At 41.5% G+C, this 26,377-nt stretch overlaps 1 protein-coding gene across 3 annotated transcripts in view; it reads right to left on the reverse strand.

Annotated features, from left to right (window-relative positions):
• Positions 1–19,324: 19,324 nt before the first annotated feature.
• Positions 19,325–26,377, reverse strand: part of LOC134358560 (fibrillin-1-like) — a 462,213-nt gene continuing 455,160 nt past the window's right edge. For all 3 annotated transcript variants that reach the window (XM_063070931.1, XM_063070932.1, XM_063070930.1), the window contains one exon: positions 19,325–24,671. In XM_063070931.1, coding sequence (XP_062927001.1) covers positions 24,288–24,671 — 384 coding nt within the window. In that variant the 3' untranslated portion in view covers positions 19,325–24,287. The remainder of the gene's footprint in view (positions 24,672–26,377) is intronic.

A 26,377-nucleotide genomic window follows, 5' to 3' on the forward strand; every position in this document is an offset into this window, starting at 1 on the left:
ATGTGATTACATCAGGTGACCTTCAAAAGACCATTACATCATTCTCACAACAAAAACACAGATCTCCTTGAGCATGTAACACCTCCCTCCAAAAAAAATTTTGGTCTTTTAAAGAACAAAATTTTAACAATTAACAATTTATACAAAAAAAATACAAAGGTATAAAATTTACAACATACACAATATATATAGTCTTATCTTTCAGCCCTTAACAAACTAACGTACAGTAGGAGTGTTACAAATGTTAAAATATCACTCCAAAAACAACAAATTTTCATTGTACATTTAATATCTAGACAGACAATCAGCAATCACATTATCTTTACCCTTAATATGAGTGATCAAGATATTGTATTCCTGTAGCATTAGACTGGATTATTAAATTGGAGTCTAATTTCCTTAATCCTTTTCCTTAACAGTCACAGTGCTATGACCAAATTCTCTTTTATCTAAGTTAATAGTTAAGTTAGCTTTTGAAAGTCTCTCAAATAGTTTCTCCACTGTAGTAATATGTGCTTTCCATGTATTATTTCCTGTAACTAGATCATCAATATAGGCATCTTTATCTTTTAATCCCTGAATCACACTATTAATCATCCTCTGAAAAGTACCTGGTGCATTCTTCATCCCAAATGGAAGAACATTATATTCATATAATGCAGATAGGGTTACAAATGCTGAAATCTCTCTACCTCTATCCGTCAATGGAACACACCAATAAACTTTTAACAAATCAATTATTGTAAGGAATTTGGCCTGTCCAACCTTATCCACACAATCATCTACCCTAGGGGTTGGATATGCATCAGTTTTTGTCACAGCATTCACCTTCCTGTAATCCGTACAAAACCTAATACTATTGTCTGGCTTAGGCACCGTAACACACGATGAACTCCAATTCGAATTAAAATATCTAATAATATCATTCTCTAACATATACTTAATTTCTTGTTCAGCAAGTTTACATTTTTCCCTGTTCATTTGATACAGATGTTGTTTTATGGGTTTTGCATCTCCAGCATCTACATGATGTTGTAGCTACGGTGGTTCTTCTCGTGACGTCTGGAAATAAATCTCTATATTTAAAAATTAACTGTTTCATCTGCTCTCTCTGCTCTGGCTGTAAATGAGCTAATTTTTCATAAATATTTTCCAGAATTTTTGAATTTGGTAACCTGGCTGAAATAATGTTGGGCTTAAAATGAGTTTCAGATGAATCCTCCATTATGTTTTCATCAAGATCAGACTCAATATTGATCACAATAGTCATAGTAGCATCTTCTCTCTTATAATACGGTTTTATCATATTTATATGACACAGCTGTGTTGGCTTTCTTCGATCTGGGGTTTTTATCATGTAATCTACATCATTTACTTTAGATTTAATCTCATAAGGACCATGGAATTTGGCTTGTAATGGGTTCATTTGCACTGGGAAAAGAAAAAACACCTTACCTCCAGGCTTAAATGACCTCATCCTAGCTTCCTTATCATACCAAGTTTTCATCTTCTCTTGAGCCAACTTTAAATTTTCCTTGGCCAAGCTACAAGCATTATACAATCTTTCTTTAAATTTCAAAACATAATCTAGCAAAGTAGAGTGTACTTCTTTATTAATCCACTGTTCCTTCAACAAAGCCAAAAGTCCTCGAACTCTATGTCCAAACACAAGTTCTAAAGGACTACAACCTAATGATTCCTGTACTGCCTCCCTTACTGCAAAAAGTAGTAAATGTATACCTTCATCCCAGTCCCTTTCCTTTTCCACATAATATGTCCTAATCATAGTTTTTAGTGTAGAATGAAATCTCTCCAAGGCTCCTTGTGATTCTGGATGACAGGCTGAGGAAATAATCTGTTTTGCTCCCAGTTTATAAACTATCTGCTGAAACAACCCCGACATAAAATTATTACCTTGATCTGATGCAAACATGAGGATATCTGCAGATGCTGGAAATTCAAGCAACACACATCAAAGTTGCTGGTGACCGCAGCAGGCTAGGCAGCATCTCTAGAAAGAGGTACAGTCGACGTTTCGGGCCAAGACCCTTCGCCAGGACTAAATGAAGGAAGAGCTAGTAAGAGATTTGAAAGTGGGAGGGGGAGGGGGAGATCCAAAATGATAGGAGAAGACAGGAGGGGGAGGGATGGAGCCAAGAGCTGGACAGGTGATTGGCAAAGGGGATATGAGAGGATCACGGGACAGAAGGCCCAGGGAGAAGGAAAAAGGGGGGGGGGACCCAGAGGATGGGCAAGGGGTATAGTCAGAGGGACAGAGGGAGAAAAAGGAGAGTGAGAGAAAGAATGTGTGTATAAAAATAAATAACGGATGGGGTACGAGGGGGAGGTGGGGCATTAGCAGAAGTTAGAGAAGTCAATGTTCATACCATCAGGTCGGAGGCTATCCAGACGGAATATAAGGTGTTGTTCCTCCAACCTCAGTGTGGCTTCATCTTTACAGTTGAGGAGGCCGTGGATAGACATCTCAGAATGGGAATGGGATGTGGAATTAAAATGTGTGGCCACTGGGAGATCCTGCTTTCTCTGGCAGACAGAGAGTAGGTGTTCAGCAAAACGATCTCCCAGTCTGCGTCGGGTCTCGCCAATATATAGAAGTCCACATTGTGAGCACCGGACGCAATATATCACCCCAGCTGACTCACAGGTGAAGTGTCGCCTCACCTGGAAGGACTGTCTGGGGCCCTGAAGGGAGGAAGTGTAAGGGCAGGTGTAGCACTTGTTCCGCTTACAAGGATAAGTGCCAGGAGGGAAATCAGTGGGGAGGGATGCGGGGGGGGGGGAGATGAGTGGACAAGGGAGTCGCGTAGGGAGCGATCCCTGCGGAAAGCAGAGGGGAGGGAGGGAAAAATGTGCTTAGTGGTGGGATCCTGTTGGAGGTGGCCGGAGTTATGGAGATTAATATGTTGGACCCGGAGGCTGGTGGGGTGGTAGGTGAGGACCAGGGGATCCCTATTCCTAGTGGGGTGGCGGGAGGATGGAGTGAGAGCAGATGTGCGTGAAATGGGGGAGATGTGTTTGAGAGCAGAGTTGATGGTGGAGGAAGGGAAGCCCCTTTCTTTGAAAAAGGAGGACATCTCCCTCGTCCTGGAATGAAAAGCCTCATCCTGAGAGCAGATGCGGCAGAGCCGGAGGAATTGCGAGAAGGGGATGGCATTTTTGCAAGAGACAGGGTGTGAAGAGGAATAGTCCAGATAACTGTGAGAGTCAGTAGGCTTATAGTAGACATCAGTAGATAAGCTGTCTCCAGAGATAGAGACAGAAAGATCTAGAAAGGGGAGGGAGGTGTCAGAAATGGGCCACACATTTTTAATTCCACATCCCATTCCCATTCTGATATGTCTATCCACAGCCTCCTCTACTGTAAAGATGAAGCCACACTTAGGTTGGAGGAACAACACCTTATATTTTGCCTGGGTAGCCTCCAACCTGATGGCATGAACATTGACTTCTCAAACTTCCGCTAATGCTCCACCTCCCCCTCGCACCCCATCTGTTATTTATTTATATACACACATTCTCTCTCTCTCTCTCCTTTTTCTCCCTCTGTTCCTCTGACTATACCCCTTGCCCATCCTCTGGGTCTTTCCCCCTCTCCCCCTTTTCCTTCTCCTTGGGCCTCCTGTCCCATGATCCTCTCATATCCCTTTTGCCAATCACCTGTCCAGCTCTTGGCTCCATCCCTCCCCCTCCTGTCTTCTCCTATCATTTCGGATTTCCCCCTCCCCTCCCCTCCCTTCCCACTTTCAAATCTCTTACTAGCTCTTCCTTCAGTTAGTCCTGATGAAGGGTCTCGGCCTGAAACGTCGACCGTACCTCTTCCTAGGGATGCTGCCTGGCCTGCTACGTTCACCAGCAACTTTTATGTGTGTACCTTGATCCGATTGTATTTCTTTAGGCAACCCAAAATAAGTAAAGAATTTTATAAGAGCCTTTGTCACAGTTTTGGCTGTTATATTCCTAAGAGGTACTGTCTCTGGAAACCTAGGCACTGTGCAGATAATAGTTAATAAATATTGATGTCCAGTTTTAGTTTTTGGCAATGGACCTACACAGTCTACAATAATTTTTGAGAACAGTTCACCGAATACTGGAATTGGTTGCAGTGGGGCCACTGGAGTAACCTGATTAGGTTTACCCACAATTTGACACGTATGACATGTTCTACAAATGTCGCCACATCTTGTCTTAAACTAGGCCAGTAAAAATGTTTAGAAACTTTGTTCATAGTTTTCTTTACACCTAAATGACCACCCAAAGGAATACTATGAGCCATAGTTAAAATCTCATTTCAGTAAACTTTAGGAACTACTACCTGATGATTAACTCTCCATTCCTCACTAGCAGGAATTGTAGGCGATCTCCACTTTCTCATTAATACTCCCTTTTCAAAATAATATCCAACTGGTACTTTTCCAATTTCACTATCAGGAAGAGCTTGTTGTTTTAATTTAACTATCTCAGGATCTCTACCCTGCTCTGCTATCATCTCCTTCCGAGATAAAGACAAATCTTCCTGGTCAGACTTACCACCAAGATCCTGATCAAATAATGTAGGTAAGAAAGTTTCTGATACATCCTCAAAATTCGAATCTTGATTTGAACAGTCATGGGTAACAACCTCATCCTGTACCTCAGTCATTTTAGCCATAGCTCTCGTTACAACACAGGAAGAATCTGTGTTAGAATCCCTCTGTGGTTCCTCAGAATTTGAATTTATTGTCAAATGCACTTCAGGAAAAACTTGTCCACCTGCTAAATCATTCCCTAACAAAAGAGAAACATAATTCACAGGTAAACTGGATTGTAGTCCTACTGTAACAACCCCTGTAGCTAATCCTGACCTTAAATTTACTCTATGTAAATGTACTGGCATAAGGGCACTCCCAACTCCTCTTATATAATTTACCTCACCAATGTCAGACTCATCACTAAACATTAGCACACTGTCTAATATTAGTGATTGAGAGGCTCCAGTATCTCTAAGTATTCTTATTGGTACTGAATTGGATCGTTCCTTTAAGGATACAAATCCTTCTGTTATAAAAGTTTCTTATCTCTTCTTAACTTGGTCAGACTCTGACACATCTTCATTAATATTTTCTGAACCCTGTGGCTTTACAGGTTTTCAATATGCTGCACACAAGCTTCTGGGGCCACTTCCTTCTCTTTCTGTTTCAATCCGAAGCAATTAGCTATTATACGTCCAGGTTTCTTACAATAATTACAAATAATACCAAAACGTCTTTCCTTCACATGTCTCCCTTCATCCTCACTTTTCTCACCAACTTCAGGTTTAATTTCTGATTTACATTGACTCTCTGTGCTATTTTTCCTTTTAAAAATTTTACCTGGAGAAAATTTATTCTTGTGAATTAAAACATACTCATCAGCTAATTTAGCAATCTCCTGCAATGTGGCAGTGTCCCGTTCATTTAAGTATGTTCTCACTTCAACAGGAATGCTTCTTTTAAAGTCCTCCTGCAAAATCAACTCTTTTAATTTATTATACTCCCCATTCACATTTTTAGAGGAAACCCATCTCTCAAAACACATAGATTTCTCATAGGCAAATTCCACATAAGTTTTTTCCACAGATTTCTTCAAATTTCTGAATCTTTCTCTATACGCTTCCGGAATCAACTCATATGCCTTTAATATTTGCTGTTTAACAATATCATAATCCAGTGCTTGCTCAGCATTTAAAGCTGTATAAACTTGTTGTGCCTTGCCTTTAATTACACTTTGTAACATCACTGGCCATTGCTCTTTCGGTCACTTTAAACTCAGAGCAACACTTTCAAAATGCTGGAAATATTTGTCCACTTCAGCTTCATTAAATGGAGGAGCCAAAATAACCTCACGACTAGCAATAAACTGTTTCTTAGAACCAGAAGACTGACTCCCGGACTTTAATTTCTGCATTTCCTCTGGTTTTCAGCTTCTCTTTCTTTAAATTCCCGTATTTTATGAGCTTCTCTTTCTTCAAATTCCCTTTTTTTAAGAGCCTCTCTTTCTTTGAATTCCCTTATTTTATTAGCCTCTCTTTCGGCCATTTCCGCTTTAAATTTTTCAAACTTTAACTGTTCAAGATGTAACTGCATTTCCAAATTACTCATTGGAAACTTAGCTAACACCTCCTCATCAAATAATTTCAAATTAATATAATGTTCAGCGATTTTTCTTTGTATTAAAGCCTTGGTGGAATTTTTCGTAATTCCTTTAATATACAGCTTCCTAGCAACCTCCAATACCTCAGGTTTTCTCACATTCTCTAAAGACCCTGAGTTAGGCGTGACCAAAAACCCATCAATATCCATTGTTGCCGAATACAACACACGCACCAGTCAAACCAAAAAAAAATCATATATTCCCTTTTTCCAAATCAAAATGGCAATTACCAGCACTTAAACTCAAAATCGGAACATCACCCGCGAGCCCCCACAGATTATGTTACGTAAATGGCGACAATGAATATCAATCGAGACAGGTTATTTAAAAAGAACCAAACATTTATTAAACATGGATAAACGATTAGGAAAAAAATGAACGAAAACTTTAACCAGAAGTTAACCGTTATGCAGCCATTCAACAAATCGTCACTCGGCACTGGTTCTTAAAGCGTTAAATGCGAAAACAGTTCTTAAAGCGATACAGTCAGATAGAGTTCTTAAAATGGTAAATTCAAAAGTCCAACAGATTTATACGTTCATTTGGGAGAGAGTTCTCTGGAGAAAGATTTCTTCACAGATGTGACTTTCCTGCTGGTTCTGTCCAAAGGATTCACGTGGCAGTAAATAAACAGTTTAACTGACCTTAAATTCTTTTAGAGAGAGCAAACTTTTGCATGAACTCTTTGCTCTTTTTGGCAAGAGTTATCTCGATGCAGGTTGCTACTCCTTCAACGAAGTCTCAGTAAGGTCGATCCTTTGTTAAACTGCCAAACGATGCCGACTCGTCTCGATCCTTCAGTCCCGTACTTCGATAAAGTCTTCACTCCTGCTTCTACTGCTGAAATTGAGTAAATCAGCACATCTAGCCAAAAATTTTCAGTCCAATAATATTGTATCTTGCAACAGAACGCAACACCCCATTTTAAAAATGAAACTGCGTCACAAAAACAAACACGCAACAGAAATGGAGACACAGCGCGTTCTACCTGGAAATCTACAAACTAAAAACTAACTGCGTCATCTGGGGTCTTCCCTTATATACCCATGGTGCACATGTCATCACGTGACCTCACATCGGCAGGAAAATCACATCAGGTGACCTTCAAAAGACCATTACATCATTCTCACAAAAAAAACACAGATCTCCTTGAGCATGTAACAAGTCACACACATGCTTTCTGCAGTGAAAAACTAATCACTTTCTTTTGAAAATAGAGATGTTTTAATGTACTCGAACTTCTCACAGAGTTCAGCCTTGATCAATTACACAAATGCTATGGCAACAAGATTGAGTTAGAAGCTGGGTGTGCTGCAGTCAGCGACTTCCCTCCATTCCAATACCTACATGACACCAATCACAAATCTGATAGCTTTTCACTTGTGGAATGGATTCAGTGCTGACAGCTGTGAAGATGCAGAGTATACTTTGGGAAAAGCAGCTGCTTTACTGACATTTCACTCACCATCATCAGTACTTATTTACCTACTGTCATCGGCACATCATGACTCCTGTGCGTGTTCACAAGATACACTGCAGCAACTTGACAAAGTTGTTTTTGACAGCATCTCTTGTTTGCTAGCAACATTGATAGCCTACTGCAAGGGCAGGGTGAAGGAAGACCAGGTCACAAGCCACATAGATTGTAAATACTGTATGTTATCATTTCAACAACATTGGGCCAAATGCTAAAACTTGCAACACTATTGGAATGTATGGAATAGATGGACTCCTATCATCAAAATTGTAACTTAACACCTGATCTTCTCAAGTGTACTCATGGAATGTTATTGAATGTTGCTCTTCCCTGTGATGAGCAGATCTCGTGGATGGAAATAACTTACTCACAAGTTCATTCACCTGGATGTTTCCTCTACACTCAAGATCTGAGATGTTCACACAGTTGTTGTGACGGAAGTGTTTTCATTAGTCTAGTATCAACCTTGATGTCAACCGGCAACGCTCAGCAGCTTAATCGCTCCACATTTCGACAGCATAGATTCTCTGAATATAACTATATAACAATTACAGCATGGAAACAGGCCATCTCAGCCCTTCTAGTCCGTGCCAAAGTCTTACTCTCACTTAGTCCCACCGACCTGCACTCAGCCCATAACTCTCCATTCCTTTCTTGTCCATATAGTTATCCAATTTAAATTTACATTACAACATCGAACCTCCCTCAACCACTTCTGCTGGGAGCTCATTCCACACAGCTACCACTCTCTGAGTAAAGAAGTTCCCCCTCATGTTACCCCTAAACTTTTGCCCTTTAACTCTCAACTCATGTTCTCTTGTTTGAATCTCCCCCACTAGCAATGGAAAAAGCCTATCCACATCAACTCTATCTATCCCCCTCATAAAGAAGATGGCGGTGTGACGCACCGCGCGTGGCTGTTCCGAATGATATCGTATCTGTGAAGTAGAAGCCGTGCACAATCCTTATTTGATAGAGACAGATGTGAAGTAGCATGGAGGAACATCTGGAGAAACTTCTGAAATGCCTGCTTCGCTGCCACTGCTACTGTGCGATCGAGAATCTGTGGAGATGAAGGCCCCAAATCCTCGGCCTTGCCTGTTGCTTGTTGCCGGCGCTGGGGTTGAAGCGCTCGGCAGAGATAGTGGTCAATGCATCGGTGCCGGAGAGCTGGTCAGAGGCTCGGAGTTTTTGGACGGACTTGGACTCGGTTTGTGGTCGGAAGCTTCTGGGATGCTGCATCGGCAAGTTTGTAGTGCTGGAGGTTCATCGTCTGTGTGAGATGATGGGACTTTTGAGAGACTTTGAGATTCTACCGTGCCCATGGTCTGTTCTTTATCAAATTACGATATTGCTTTGCACTGTTGTAACTATATGTTATAATTATTTGGTTTTTGTCAGTTTTTCAGTCTTGGTTTGTCATGTATTTTCTGTGATATCATTCTGGAAAAAACATTGTATCATTTCTTAATGTATGCATTACTGCATGACAATAAAAGAGGACTGCGTGTCCTTATAATCTAATCTAATCTAATAATTTTAAATACCTCTATCAAGTACCCTCTCAACCTTCTACGCTCCAAAGAATAAAGACCCAACTTGCTCAACCTTCCTCTGTAACTTAGGAGATGAAACCCAGGTAACATTCTAGTAAATCTTCTCTGTACTCTCTCAATTTTGTTGACATCTTTTCTATAATTCGGTGACCAGAACTGTACACAATACTCCAATTTGGCCTTACCAATGCCTTGTACAATTTCAACATTATATCCCAACTCCTGTACTCAATGCTCTGATTTATAAAGGCCAGCATACCAAAAGCTTTCTTCACCACCCTATCCACATGAGATTCCACCTTCAGGGAACTATACACCATTATTCCTAGATCCCTCTGTTCTACTGCATTCTTCAATGCCCTACCATTTACCATGTATGTCCTATTTTGATTAGTCCTACCAAAATGTAGCACCTCACATTTATCAGCATTAAACTCCATCTGCCATCTTTCAGCCCACTCTTTTAACTGGCCTAAATCTTTCTGCAAGCTTTGAAAACCTACTTCATTATCCACAACTCCACCTATCTTAGTATCATCTGCATACTTACTAACCCAATTTACCACGCCATCATCCAGATCATTAGTATATATGACAAACAACATTGGACCTAGTACAGATCCCTGAGGCACACCTCTAGACATCGGCCTCCAATCTGACAAACAGTTATCCACCACTACTCTCTAGCATCTCCCATCCAGCCACTGCTGAATCCATTTCACTACTTCGATATTAATACCTAATGATTGAAACTTCCTAACTAACCTTCCGTATGGAACCTTGTCTTACTGAAGTCCATATAGATAACATCCACCGCTTTACCCTCATCAACTTTCCTAGTAATCTCTTCAAAAAATTCAATAAGATTTGTCAAACATGACCTGTCACGCACAAATCCATGTTGACTGCTCCTAATCAGACCCTGTTTATCCAGATAATTATATATACCATCTCTAAGAATACTTTCCATCAATTTACCTACCACTAACGTCAAACTCACAAGCCGATAATTGCTAGGTTTACTGTTAGAACCCTTTTTAAACAATGGAACCACATGAGCAATACGCCAATCCTCCAGCACCATCCCCGTTTTTAATGACATTTGAAATATTTCTGTCAGAGCCCCTGCTATTTCTACATTAACTTCCCACAAGGTCCTAGGGAATATCCTGTCAGGACCCGGAGACTTATCCACTTTTATATTCCTTAAAAGTGCCAGTACTTCCTCTTCTTTAATCATCATCGTTTCCATAACTACCCTACTTGTTTCCCTTACCTTACACAATTCAATATCCTTCTCCTTAGTGAATACCAAAGAAAAGAAATTGTTCAAAATCTCCCCCATCTCTTTTGGTTCCATACATAGCTGTCCACTCTACTTCTCTAAGGGACCAATTTTATCCCTCACTATCCTTTTGCTATTAATATAAACCCTTTGGATTTATTTTCACCTTACTTGCCAAAGCAACCTTGTATCTTCTTTTAGCTTTTCTAATTTCTTTCTCAAGATTCTTTTTACATTCTTTATATTCTTCGAGTTCCTCATTTACTCCAAGCTGCCTATATTTATTGTAGCTCTCTCTCTTTTTCCGAACCAAGTTTCCAATATCCCTTGAAAGCCATGGCTCTCTCAAACTTTTAACCTTTCTTTTCAACCTAATAGGAACATAAAGATTCTGTACTCTCAAAATTTCACCTTTAAATGACCTCCATTTCTTTATTACATCCTTCCCATAAAACAAATTGTCCCAATCCACTCCTTCTAAATCCTTCCGCATCTCCTCAAAGTTAACCTTTCTCCAATCAAAAATCTCAACCCTGGGTCCAGTCCTATCCTTCTCCATGATTATATTGAAACTAATGGCATTGTGATCACTGGACCTGAAGTGCTCCCCAAAATATACCTCCGTCACCTGCCCTATCTCATTCTCTAACAGGAGATCCAACACTGCCCCTTCTCAAGTTGGTACCTCTGTGTATTGCTGCAAAAAAACATCTTGCACACATTTCACAAACTCCAAGCCATCCAGCCCTTTTACAGAATGGGTTTCCCAGTCTATGTGTGGAAAATTAAAATCTTCCACAATCACAACCTTGTGCTTACTACAAATATCTGCTATCTCCTTACAAATTTGCTCCTCTAATTCTTGCTCCTCATTAGGTGGTCTATAATACACCCCTATAAGCGTTACTACACCTTTCTCATTACTCAATTCCACCCAAATAGCCTCCCTAGATGAGTCCTCTAATCTATCCCGCCAGAGCACCGCGGTAATATTTTCTCTGACAAGCAATGCAACACCTCCCCCTCTTGCCCCTCCGATTCTATCACACCTGAAGCAATGAAATTCAGGAATATTTAGTTGCCAATCACACCCCTCCTGCAACCATGTTTCACTAATAGCTACAACATCATATTTCCAGGTATCAATCCATGCCCTAAGCTCATCCACCTTTCTTACAATGCTCCTAGCATTAAACGAGACGCATTTAAGAAACTCTCCACCTCTTACACTCAGTTTGTCCCTGATGGTGCAAACAACTTTGTTATCTTTTACTTCCTTCTTCCCTACATCTTCAGTCTGAGTGCTCCCGATCTCTGTCCCTTGCCTATCCTCCCTCACACACTGTCTACTAGCTTTCTCTATTTGTGAACTAACCTCCTCTCTCCTAGTCTCTTCAATTTGATTCCCACCCCCCAATGATTCTAGTTTAAAGTCTCCCGAGTAGCCTTCGCAAATCTCCCTGCCAGGATATTGGTCCCCCTAGGATTCAAGTGCAACCCGTCCTTTTTGTACAGGTCATACCTGCTCCAAAAGAGGTCCCAATGATCCAGAAACTTGAGTCCCTGCCCTCTGCTCCAATCTCTCAGCGAAGCATTTATCCTCCACCTCATTGCATTCCTACTCTCACTGTCGCATGGCATAGGCAGTAATCTCGCGATTACTACCTTTGCAGTCCTTCTTCTCAACTCCCTTCCTAACTCCCTATATTCTCCTTTCAGGCCCTCTTCCCTTTTCCTACCTATGTCATGGGTACCTATATGTACCACGACCTCTGGCTCCTCTCCCTCCCACTTCAGGATATCTTGGACGCGATCAGAAACATCCCAGACCCTGACACTACTATCCGATTCTCTTGACTGCATCCACAGAATCGCCTATCTGACCCCCTAACTATTGAGTCCCCTATTACTATTGCCCTCCTCTTCCTTTCCCCACCCTTCTGAGCTACAGGGCCGGACTCTGTGCCGGAGGCACGGCCACTGTTGCTTCCCCCCAGGTAAGCTGTCCCTCTCCAACAGTACTCAAACAGGATTACTTATTGTCAAGGGGTACAGCCACTGGGGTACTCTCTAGTACCTGACTCTTCCCCTTCCCCCTCCTAACCGCGACCCACTTGTCTGCCTCCTGTGGCCCCAGTGTGACCACCTCCCTGTAACTCCTATCAGCTCTTCACTCTCCCTGACCAAACAAAGGTCATCGAGCTGCATCTCCAGTTCCCTAACACGGTCCTTTAGGACCTGCAGCTCGGCACAGGAGACTCCAGGACCTCCCACATTGGACATCGAGAACAGCAAGCTGGTCTCACTCTCATACTTCCCCCTTTCCTCAAATAACCGGGAAAATTGAAAATCAAACCTACTTTGCCTTACCTGTTTCCACCTAAGCCTGTCGAGCCAAAGCCCTTAAGCCTTCATTTTGCTCCTGGCTCACTCCCCCGCCCGCAAAACAACGCTGCCCGCTGTATACAGCTGTGTTCTTTTAAAATATTCCGCGCTTCACTGCCCGACGTCACACGCCTGCACAGTCCCGCCTCTCTTAACTCCGATGAGAAAAAGAAAAAATCAAAATGGCTTCCGCTGCACTCCTGCTCCGATTCTCAGTCTTCCTTCTCTGAATGCAGTTGTTTTTTTTTGACCACAGAGCTATGCAACTGAGTGTGTTGCCCTTTTTAACTATTTAACATTATTCATCCTCTGATAGATGTATCCTGTACACCTGAGTGGGACTGACAATGTGGACAATGCACTATGCAAGTGGTTCACCACTTGGTTGGGGTAAGTTACATCATTTTCCTTTGCCAGGTATTTTTGGTCCTTTCTGAAGAGACTCATTCAACATCATTGCTGTTCACTGAATAAATCTTATTAGATCTTTATCTTCTTGTATGAAACATTTAGTGATGGGTGGTGTATCAGATGTCTGAGAGTGGTGTGCATGGGAACATGCTTTAGCTGTCATTGGAAACAGTGCTCTGATTGTAGTCAGCCGGCTCTGATGAAATGGCCATCTCATTCACACACTTGACACCAGACTCACAAACAGGCGCATCAAGACTCCAGCCTTGAACTCCAGGCTGGGTCTTCACATGCTGCTATTGTGACTCCCGTCTCCCCTTCCCCCACCACCACTCTGCAACCCCATCTCCCTCACATTCCATCATCTGCTCCTGGGCCCTCAGAGGCTCCTTCTTCCTCTCACCCCAACCCTCTTCTCTCCACTGACACCACCAGCCTCCCTCCCCCTCCCCACCAATCCCCCTTCTCATCCGTGCTGGGACTTTACCATCCCCTCCAACCTTCAACTGTCTGGAGGAAGAGCGCTCTGTCCTCAGTAAAGGCCTCACCTTTGTCCCCCTTCGCCCACACCTCAGCGAGTTCCACATTCGCCATGACACTGAACTCTTCTTCCGCTGGCTCCGTCTTCAAGCCTAGTTCTTCGGCAAGGACACTCCCACCCCCACCAATGACTCCTTCTCCCGTCTTCAACCCTCCTCCTCTTCATGGACACAGCGCTCTGGTCTTCTGCCTGCTCTGGATCTCTTTATTGCTAACTGCCGACTGGACATCAACCATCTTGACTTCACTGCACCTTGTTCCCATTCCAACCTCACTCCTTCCGAACGCTCTGCTCTCCGCTCCCTCCGCCGTAATCCTAACCTTACTATAAAACCAACCGATAAGGGGGGGGTGCTGTTGTAGTCTGGCATACTGGCCTCTACCTTGCCGAGGGACAGCAACAACTCGTGGATACCTCCTCTTATTTACCCCTCGATCATGACCCCACTAAGGAGCACCAGGCCATTGTCTCCCACACCATCACTGACTTTATCTGTTCAGGGGATCTCCCATCTACTGCTACCAACCTTATAGTTCCCACACCCCACACTTCCCGTTTCTACCTCCTACCCAAGATCAACAAACCTGCCTGTCCAGGTAGACCCATTGTCTCAGCTTACTCCTGCCCCACTGAACTCATTTCTGCATACCTCGACACTGTTTTATCCCCCCTTGTTCAATCCCTTCCTACCTATGTTGGTGACACTGCTCACGCTCTGAAATTTTTTGATGATTTTAAGTTCCCTGGCCCAACCTGCTATATTTTCACCATGGATATCCAGTCCCTATATACTTCCATCCCCCACCAGGAAGGTCTCAAAGCTCTCCGCTTCTTTTTGGATTCCAGACCTAACCAGTTCCCCTCTACCACCACTCTTCTCCGTCTAGCGGAATTAGTCCTTACTCTTAATAATTTCTCCTTTGGCTCCTCCCACTTCCTCCAAACTAAAGGTGTAGCCATGGGCATCCGTATGGGTCCCAGCTATGCCTGCCTTTTTGATGGCTTTGTGGAACAATCCACATTCCAAGCCTATACCTTCGCTACATCGACGACTGTATTGGCGCTGCTTCCTGCACACATGCTGAGCTCGTTGACTTCATTAACTTTGCCTCCACACCTTAACTTGAGAGCACCCTGCCCTCAAGTTTACCCGGTCATTTCTGACACATCCCTCCCCTTTCTGGATCTTTCTGTCTCTATCTCTGGAGACAGCTTATCTACTGATGTCTATTATAAGCCTACTGACTCTCACAGCTACCTGGACTATTCCTTTTCTCACCCTGTCTCTTGCAAAAATGCCATCCCCTTCTCGCAATTCCTCTGTCTCCGCCACATCTGCTCTCAGGATGAGGCTTTTCATTCCAGGACGAAGGAGATGTCCTTTTTTAAAGAAAGGGGCTTCCCTTCCTCCACCGTCAACTCTGCTCTCAAATGCATCTCTCCCATTTCACGCACATCTGCTCACTCCATCCTCCTGCCACCCCACGAGTAATAGGGTTCCCCTTGTCCTCACCTACCACCCCACCAGCCTCCGGGTCCAACATAATAATCTTCCGTAACTTCCGCCATCTCCAACAGGATCCCACCACTAAGCACATCTTTCCCTCCCCCCGCTTTCTGCAGGGATTGCTCCCTACGCAACTTCCTTGTCCATTCGTTCCCCCCCATCCCTCCCCGCTGATCTCCCTCCCAGCACTTATCCTTGTAAGCGGAACAAGTGCTACACATGCCCTTACACTTCCTTCCTCACCACCATTCAGGGCCCTCACCTGTGTGTTGGCTGGGGTGATATACTGCATCCGGTGCTCCCGATGCGGCCTTCTATATATTGGCGAGACCCGTTGCAGGCTGGGAGACCGTTTCGCTGAACACCTACGCTCTGTCCACCAGAGAAAGCAGGATCTCCCAATGGCCACACATTTTAATTCCACGTCCCATTCCCATTCTGATATGTCTATCCATGGCCTCCTCTACTGTCAAGATGAAGCCACACTCAGGTTGGAGGAAGAACACCTTATATTCCGTTTAGGTGGCCTCCAACCTGATGGCATGAACATTGACTTCTCTAATTTCCATTAATGCCCCACCTCTCCTTCATACCCCATCCGTTATTTATTTATTATATATATATATATTTTTTTTCTCTCTCTCTCCTTTTTCTTCCTCTGTCCCTCTCACTATACTCCTTGCTCATCCTCTGGGCTTCCCCCCTCCCCCTTTCTTTCTCTCTAGGCCTCCCGTCCCATGATCCTCCCATATCCCTTTTGCCAATCAACTTTCCAGCTCTTAGTTCCATCCATCCCCCTCCTGTCTTCCATCATTTCTGATCTCCCCCTCCCCCTCTGACTTTCAAATCTCTTACTATCTCTTCTTTCAGTTAGTCCTGATGAAGGGTCTCGGCCCGAAATGTCGACTGTAGATGCTGTCTGGCCTGCTGCATTCACCAGCAATTTTTATGTGTGTTGCTTGAAATTCCAGCATCTGCAGATTTCCTCATGTTTGCACTATTTTCTGTTCCATCACAACATTAGTTTATTGGGAAAACAGAAATGAATCAAGAATGTTCTCATAGCTTCCTTGGAAAAAAGAATATAATTTCCTCACCAACTCGAAGGCTCATGCTAAAAATGAGAAGGGGGTCCAAGAGAGAAACCTCAAGTATCTTTATCTGGAACACATAGAGCCCAGTGAAAAAACTAGAAAGATGATATTAACCCAGCTGGATTTTCATCTGCCCATCCCTTATCAAGACCCACTTCTCATCTTCTAGCCACTGTCTCTACCTTCAGCACTTGACTCCATCTGGGCCTTCTTTTCTCTCATCTATCTTTACCTACCAGCTACTAGCCCATGTCTTCTGATTCATCCCCCTTCCTCCCTCACATGATCCCACCATCACCCCCCAACCTGGTTCCAGCTTTCACTCGCGAGCCACTGCCTCAAGCCTTCTTCTCATCTTTTTATCCTGGTTATCTCTCCTCTACAATCAATCTTACTTCAGGGTTTGACCCAAAATGTTGACTCTCCTTTTGCCTCCACAAATGCTGCCCGAGTTCATCCAGCATTTGAACTATCCGCTACATCAAACACCTCCTCCCTGACTTGTGATAGTCTGTAAGTTCCACAACAACCTTATGAAACCAAGGAACTGAGTCATAATCAGATAGCACAGAAACAGGTCCTTCAGCCCATCAAATTTATGCCCACTATCAAACATTTCTAACACATTTAATTCTCTCCATATTCCCATTGAACTTCTCCCAGATTTTACCCCTCACAACACAAAAGGAGCAGTTTACAGCAATCAAGTAACCATCCAGCCAGCACCTGGGATGTGGGAGGAAACCGGAGTGCACATATAAAACCCATGTGGTCACAAGGGGAACGTGTAAGCTGTAAGCTTTGTTCGATCTGTGATGTAGCAGGTAGATGTACCACCGCGTCACAGTGGATTGGAAACAAGTCACCCTTAACCTAAGGGGCTGCCTAAAAAGTGAAGAAGTATGTGTTTTTTTTAGGTTGTCGAAATGTTATTCAGTAAATGGATCTGCACTGTTTGTGGCCCATCTGTTTCAGATCAGTTACAGTACCTTTATAGACCTGTACAATTCTTTGGAACTCGTGATATTATTCCACCCTTACACCTATCTCCTTCAGCTGAGAAGAACATCGGGGTCTCTCTTCCCCCATCACAGACATTTATGCCACACGCTGCATCCACAAAGCAAACAGAATTATGAAGGACCCCACGCACCCTCATATAAACTCTTCTCCCTCCTGCCATCTGGAAAAAGGCACCAAAGCATTCGGGTTCTCACAACCAGACTATGTAACAGTTTCTTCCCCCAAGCCATCAGACTCCTCAAAACCCAGAGCCTGGCTTAATACCTACCTCTACTGTGCCTACTGTCTTGTTTATTATTTATTGTAGGCCTGGACTGTTTTGTGCACTTTATGCAGTCCTGGATAGGTCTGTAGTCTAGTGTAGTTTTTGTATTGTTTCATGTAGCACCATGGTCCTGTAAAACGTTGTCTCATTTTTACTATGTTCTGTACCAGCAGTTATGGTTGAAATGACAATAAAAAGAGACTTGACTTGATAACCCACTGTACACAGCAGCACTGACTTTATGGTTGGAATGACGGAGTCTGGGCTTATCAGTGTTGAAATCTCTGCTTAGCCACTCTTGGGTATTATCTTACGAAATGTCAGAAAAGTGTTGTACACCACAAGGGTTGATAGCAGTAAATTTCCCCCTAGCACCAGAGGGTTTAGGATTAGGGGACTTGAGGACTTGAATTGTAAGGTTAGGACTTTATTTCCTGGTGCATAGGAGAACAAGGAGAGATTTAACAGAGGTATACAAAACTATTAAAGTGGTATAGGTAGGGTAAATGCAAGCAGGCCACCTCAGCTACTGAGATTGGGTGAGATTAGAACTAGAAGTCATAGGTTAAGGGTGAAAAGTGGAATATTTAAGGGGAACTTCTTCACTTAGGTGATGAGAGTGTGGAGCAAAATGCCAGCAGAGGTGGTGGTTGCAGGTTCAATTTCAACATTTAACTGAAATTTGGGAAAGGACGTGATTGGAAGGGTTATGGTTGAGGGTTGATGGCATGGAGTAGATGGACAGAAGGGCTCAGTTTCTATGCTACATTGCTCTATGACTTTACGTTTATAGGGAATCTGAGGCAGAATCTTTTCATAATTTATCAGCATCTCATTTTCCGGTGAAAATAGATCCAGCCTATCCATTTTTTCCCAGGAACTAGAACCCTCCATTACAGGTGAAATCCTGATAAATCTATTCTGCACTCCTTGCATTGTACCAAATCATTCCTGCACTCTGACCACCAAAACATACACAGTACCCCAAAGCAATATTTTATAGAGTTGCAACACTATATCCAAACCGGTCAATACCTTGGCATATGAAAGCAAGCACACCAAATGCCTTCCATCAACTGATGCCAATCTATTTTGGCTGTACATTATTGAAATCTGCTTGCTTCCAATTTACAACCCTATCTCAAGGGCCATTCTTATCTTTCTTCCATGACTCTCTGTTGTATAAAATTAGTCTTTGTTTTCCTTCTTGTGCCAAGGGGAGTAAAGAGGGAGGATAATTCAAAGTGGTAAGTATTTTATACATTCATGAATTTCCAATCATCAGACTTACTGTAACTCTAATATCTTACAATGAGATGGTGATTTCACCAGTGGTAAGCCCCAATGTATACAACATAGCTTTAAGTCTTCAAATGTAGACGTTATCTATTATGTTGATGTGGATAGGGCTGAGAGATATTATGCATGTATGTTAACATACTGAAAGACTGAGAAAAATCCAGTGGGAAAGCAACTCTTAGCTGCGGGTTGGTTTTATAGCAGTTAATGGGAGATGTCATCACCAATCTGTTCAGTTTGAAGCAACTGGGAATAGTGAGAAGCAAAAGATTAGAATGTGCCAAACAAAGTATATTTTCAATGATGCATTGCTTAACCATACTGAATTAGAACCATAGTTCTTTTACACATTTTAAAAGATTTATCCAACTGTAAGGTATTAGGCAAAGTAAATAAAACAATATTTAATATTTTAGCAACTAAAATATATTTCCTTAATTAATATACTTTATTAATAGGTAATGCTGTACAAGTTCATATAGCTTGAGGTATAGTAAGTGGATTAAAGCTATCCATTATTGTTACTCATGCTTCATGATTAATAAGTTGCCCTGTCTAATTGGAGAATAGTGGTCCTACCATAACAAAAGTGGAACCCTTGTGAATTACCTTACTCACCACATTCCTATCATCTAATTTTATTTCCTTTTGAAGGAAAGTGACCGAAAGATATGAGACTAAACCTTGTGCCTCCTTTACGATGAATAAAGAACTCTCCAAAATGCTTCAGTCAAATGAATGCTATTACAGTGTAGTCATTGTTGTTTACCGACAAATGCACACTGTTTGCCATTTCCAATTTGTGCCCAGCAAGATAAACTAGTTATTTTCCTGAAGTTGATTGAAGGAAAAGAATTTGACATTATTAAGGATGATAACGCATGTTCTAGATGTTTCTGTTTGATATGCTACGTCTCGACTTAGCCATCTTTTTCTATTTTTGTGAATAATGAATGAACACTCTAGGAACAAATCAGAATCTATAAACATCATTGCAGAGTATTTACAGAAAGGAATATCAAATTAATTTAAAAGAATATCCAGGAAAAAATAAATGGGCTTAACTTCAAACATCCATTTGAAATTTGCAGTTCTGTTTTTTTTTATTTTAAGAAAGTTTAGTTATGACGTGGTGCTGTGAAGCATTGAACTTGACTGCCAACATCTTGAACTGAACTGTATTAGACTGTGAACCAAAGCTGTAACCTTAACCTCAGGCAAAAAGAAAATAATCAGGCGAAGATGTTCTGTTCAGGCAGCCTTTCACGGCATCTGGCAGTCAGCGGTAAGGGTAACTGGTGAAGAAGTGGGACAAGACATGCTCAGTTAAAATACATGCCTCATTCCAGGTCTTCAGGGTATGAACTATGAAAAAGATTGAGAGAATTAAATCATTTTAGCCTAAGTAGACGTAGAATGAAAAGAGACATGATAGAAATGTTCAAAATCATTAAAGGTATAAAAAAGGTGGATGCTAGCCGCTACTTTAAAATTAATCCATTATCAAGAATACAGGGCCATAAGTGGAGACTGGTTAAAGGGAGATTTCAGTCTAACAACAAGAAGGATTTCTTTACACAGCAAGTTGTGGACATATGGAACAAACTACCTAGTTCTGTAGTGGAGAGTGGGACCTTAGAGATTTTCAAATCTAAACTTGATAGTTATTTCAACACACTATGTGAATAGGAATTTCGCAAGCTTTATTGGGCCGAATGGCCTGTTGTCAAAAATTTTCTAATGTTCTAATGTGATGCAAACATGAATAGTTACTACCACACAAACACTGGTATTCCACAAAAGGATGTAGAGGATCATTTTACAGCATTGCACAAACTGATTACTAACTTCATTGTAATGAATCTTCCAGTTCTCTGATTCTACATGTTGTTATTAACCTATCTAGTCATGCTATAGGTAGCATTTCTGAGTCTGTGTTAGAAGCTTCTGGATTCAAATTTCATTCCAGAGACTTTAGCTCAAAAATCTAGGCTGACACTGCAGAGCACAACTGGTGAACTGCCACAGCAACTGAAGTACTCTCTTTCTGATCAGGCATTAAAGCATGATCCCATTTGTTCTCACAGGTCGATTTAAAGGAGTTCAGGAAATTGCTTAAGAGAAGAGCACGGAAGATATCCTTTGAGCTCTGGCTGTGTCTATTCCTCAATCAACATCACTAAGGTAGACTAAATGGCCAATATCACACTGTGGTGTGTGAGAGCTTACTGTGCACAAACTGGCAGCTTCATTTCTTACATTACAACGGTGTTTATATTTCCAATTCATTGGCCATAAAGTTCTTTGGGGATGTGCACATACTTTTGTCATTTTAAAATATATTTCTAAAACTATTGGTTACCTTACTAAATAATTGCTACAGGGACGGAGATAATTCTCTCCACTAATTTATCCATTTCTGATTCATATAACAGACATAAATACTTGTTTGCCGTTAGATAAATTTGATGACTGCACTACTAAGATGGAAGACTACTGCGCCTTTGGGGTGCCGGATTTTTGTGGCTCTGGAGACGGTAGCTGATTCAAGGCTAGTCTCCCATGAATGAGGTGTCACAGGAGAACGCGGAACATCAGAAGCAGTGAGCTAGCTGCTGGCTGTGTGTCCTGAGACCTGAGCCTTTCTGGGACACAACAGACTTTTAACATCACACTATCAATGAGCTCTCACTGTGAAATGGATACCTCTTTTTCCCTTATTAGCGGGAGAGACAGCCTGTGGCATGTCAAATTACTGGGTAAACGAGTAGTCTTTTGAGTACTACAAGTCCGTGTCTTTATTGATGCTTTGCTGCACGCTTGAGTGCTTGGTGGAGGGCGCCAATGCAAAAAAGCTGGTGGGGGAGGGGGGGTCATTGCCTTGCTGCTGCTTGTGTGTGGGAAGGGGGAACTGGGGGGGGGTGTTTTGGAGTTCTAACGTTTAACTGTTATTCATTCTTTGGAGCACTCCTCTGTTTTTGTGGATGTTTGTGAAGAAAGAGAATTTCAGGATATAAATTGTATATATTTCTCTGGCATTAAATGTACCTATTGAACCTAAGAATGTGAATATTAAACATTACATCACAGTACAAGCCTTTTGGTCCAAGATATTGTGCCAACCTTTTAACCTACTCTAAGATCAATCTAACCCTTCCCTCCTACATAGCTCTCTATTTTTCTATCATCCATGGCCCAAATGTATCTGCCTCTACTATCACCCCTTGTCAGGGTATTCCATGCACTCACCACTCTCTGTGCAAAAATCGTACCTCTGACACCCCCCTATACTTTCTTTCAATCACCCTAAAATTATGCACTCTGCAATTAGCCATTTTCACCAAAGTCTCTGGCTATCGACTCAATCTATGCCTCTTATCTTTTTTTTTAATACCTCCAACAAGTCACATCTCACCCTCCTTTGCACCAAAGAGAAAAGCCCTAGCTCACTCAATATATCTTCATAAGGCATGCTCTCCAATCCAGGCAGCATCCTGTTATATCTCCTCTGAACTTTTTCTAAAGCTTCCACATCCCACCTATAATGAAGCAATCGGAACTGAACAAAGAATTCAAAGTGTGGTCTAACCAGGGTTTTATAGAGCTGCATCATTACTTCGCAGCTCTTGAACTTAATTCACCAACTAATGAAGACTAAACAGACCATTCACATTCTTAACAACTCTATCAACTTGCCCATCGACTTTGAGGGATTTATGGACATGGACACCAAGATCCTCCTGTTCCTCCACACTGCTAAGAATCCTGACGGTCATCCAGTTATCTGTATCCTGCACCTGAGCTCTATTGTTTTAACACATAGAATTTGATAGAAATAGCAAATATTTCCACTACCATTTGTTGCATCTGATGCTTAATATGCAGTGTGGATGTCTGTACTGTAAAATGAGTATTGAGCATGTGGCATTAGAGATTCCAGGAAACAAATGAATAATGAATATAAACAGACATCTATATGGCATACTGTGAGGCATTTTTTTGAACTTGTGAATATGTTTCTTGCTCCAGCTGCACCTCATGCCAGAACTCTGTGTTTACGTAAAGACCTGTCTGTCTGAAAATCACAAAGGGGAATTACAGTATGTTCCCAAAGATACTGGTAAAATGGGCTGTCGTATCAAAAACACACATATAACAAAAGGAAAATGAATCCTTATCCACATGAATCATCACAGTTAACACTGAGATATTAAAACTGAAAATACTGTTTTATTGTGGAATTACTGACATTGAAAATCTAAAACTTGCTGATGGTGAATTGCATAAAAATACTGGTACTCTTATGTGTCATTTTACAGAAAACTGTGTTTGACAGTTTGATTGTCTCACTTTTAAGTGCTATTAATCCTATGACCTGATTAGTTCTTGTTCATTAAGTCCTCAATGTGCATTTTATTACTCACAGAGGGATATTGCATCTAATTTTCAAAAGTAGTTGTTCTTAAAGCACCATTACAACACCCTCAACTCAAGGTTGGGATGAAAACATCCACAGACACACACCTACCCACATACACCTGCTCACACACACACACACCTGCCCACACACACACACACACACACACAAAATGAGAATTCTGGTATACAAAAGTTTTCATGATAAAAAAGTAGCATGGCTGCAGTATACACACACTTAATTTACATGAGTGAAAAATGCATAACTGAGATAAGCTATTGAACTAACTTTGGTTCTTTGTAAGGTAATGGAAAACAATCTGGTAATACTTAAGACTGAATAATTGCATTTTTGGCTACCAAGTTTGTAAAATATTACAGTGCAGTCACAATCTAGGTTGACATGTTACTAGCACCAGGTACATATATAAATGTTTGATCTAGTGAAATGTAACTTGAAAAGTAAAATTTAAAAGATCAAAAATACAATGTGTTCTTTACTGCAGAGTAATGGCACGGCTCTGCTTAAAAGAAGCAACAGTTGTCCAACAAGTGGACTGAATGGCCCAAGTGTGTGTTTTTTTAAAGATTCAACATATCATTATACAACATCTGAAGCTAGTCATACTTATAATAGCAGTGCTGCATTTTATACAAAGCCCGAATAAGTGGTTTAGAGCTATGGTATGTATCCATGACTTTACTTTCCTAACATTAGAAGTAAGCAGTGCTCAGACATATTACAGTTAATAAGAGATTGTATCCATGATATGTCGAATCAGGTTAGCAATGAAAGGATCCATCTTTTGGCTGAAGCAGTATGACCTTCTGTTTGTGTATTAATGAAGTACAATCTGAATTCTCATTTGAAGGATTTCACCAAGCTCACCAGTGAGGTAGTCTTTATCATGCTTGTCTTCAAGACGATCAAGTTCTTTCTTTTTAAAAAGAGGAATACTGCTTATTTCTAATGAGTACACTCCTGATTGTGGCTTCTTCTTGGTCAAATGCAGATAGCTGATACCATCCTTTTGATTAATTTTGAAGAAGCCTTTTTCATTACCAATGTCAATTGAGTAACGTACATGATTTATCAATGTAGAAATTGCCGGGATAAACTGTAGGATATGGTCTTTACTGCTGAGATCAGAAATATTGAAATTGAAGACGAACTGATTGTCCGTTCCCAAACTTGCAAGGCTCACTGGCAAACTGGTTGCATTCTGAAAACAAAACAATTGAGAAATAAGTTTGGTGGAGTGAACAGGTGATCCAGCATTATTTTAACACTTTCTTCATACATTAATTGTGGAGTAAACATAGAAAATACTTATGGATATGGAAACATATAACATGCCAGGTAGCATTCAAGGAGAGAGAAACAAAATTAATGACTCAGAATCAGAATCCTGTTCATTATCACTGCCTTACATAATGTGACATTTGTTGTTCAGGGGCTCTTTCATCAGAACCGGGAATAGTGAACATGCATGTTTTAAGTTATGAGAGTGGCAAAACTTGCTAATAGAAGCTAATCTATGTGGAGGAAATGTTCACAGATGGCGACAAAGTGGAAAGAAAAAAGTGCTGAAATAGTGAGATGCAGGAGGCAGCAGGAACTGGTAATCTGAAATAAAAGACCTGAGTATTTTCTGCATTTTCTGCTTTTATTTTGGATTTGTAGCTTCTGCAGCTTTTTGCTGGATTAGAATCATTAGATCTGGGCCACCTATGTGGAGATCTGAGTTTCAATCCATTGTTGGGAAATTTAAACTGCTAGTAATTAGTAAGAGTAACCATGAATCAACCTAATCATCATAAAAATCAATCCAATGACCTCCAGGGAAGGGTAGCGTAGTGGTTAGCACAACACCTTACAGCACCAGTGACTCGGATTCAATTCCCGCCACTGTCCGTAAAGAGTTTGCATGTTCCCTCCATGACCGTGTGAGTTTTCTCTGAGTGCTCCAGTTTCCTCCCACAGTCCACAGATATACTGTTTGATAGGTTAATTGGTCATTGTAAATTGTCCTGTGATTAGGCTAGGGTTAAATCTGGGGTTGCAGGTGGCGCGGCTCGAAGTCAGAAAGGGCCTGTTCCACACAGTATCTCAATAAAAAAAATGCAATCTGATTTCCTTGTCAGTCTGGTCTGCATATAATTCCTGACTAATTAGTATAATATGCTTTAGGGCAATCTGGGATGCACAATAAATGTCAGCTTTGCCAGTGATGTCCACATCCTATTTATTACCAGACATACAAAACAAACTGATTACACAGTGAATTGGATTCAGTGTTGTGAGAAAGACAGAAACAATGGAAAGATTTTCCATAAGGAGGAGGACTACAAACGTGTAATAGGGGATATCTAATTTCCAGTAATTTAAACTGAAATAAACAATTGGGCTGTTAGCTTATGGTGTGCTCTCCTATCCATTCAAATACTGTGCATTTATATCACTTTGATATTTTAAGTTTGTGTAAATATGGAGTACATTCTCCTGATATGTGATAAATCTTTGAAATCTGCTTCTGCCCATAATTTTACTGAAGGTAAACATAGCAACATAGAAAATAGGTGCAGGAGTAGGCCATTCTGCCCTTCGAGGCTGATCATCCAACTCAGAACCCTGTACCAGCCTTCTCTCCATACCCCCTGATCCCTTTAGCCACAAGGGCCATATCTAACTCCCTCTTAGATATAGCCAATGAACTGGCCTCAACTGTTTCCTGTGGCAGAGTTCCACAGATTCACCACTCTCTGTGTGAAGAAGTTTTTCCTAATCTCAGTCCCAGCTTCCCCTTTATCCTCAAACTGTGACTCCTCGTTCTGGACATTAACTAAGCATGGTAACTCCCTTAAAGAACCAGCCAAGTTAAAAATTAAATTAAAATAGAAAATTATGCAAGTCTGCTTTGCACTTTTT

This window comes from Mobula hypostoma, chromosome 18 (genome assembly GCF_963921235.1).
Source record: "Mobula hypostoma chromosome 18, sMobHyp1.1, whole genome shotgun sequence".
NCBI classification, from domain to species: Eukaryota; Metazoa; Chordata; class Chondrichthyes; order Myliobatiformes; family Myliobatidae; genus Mobula; species Mobula hypostoma.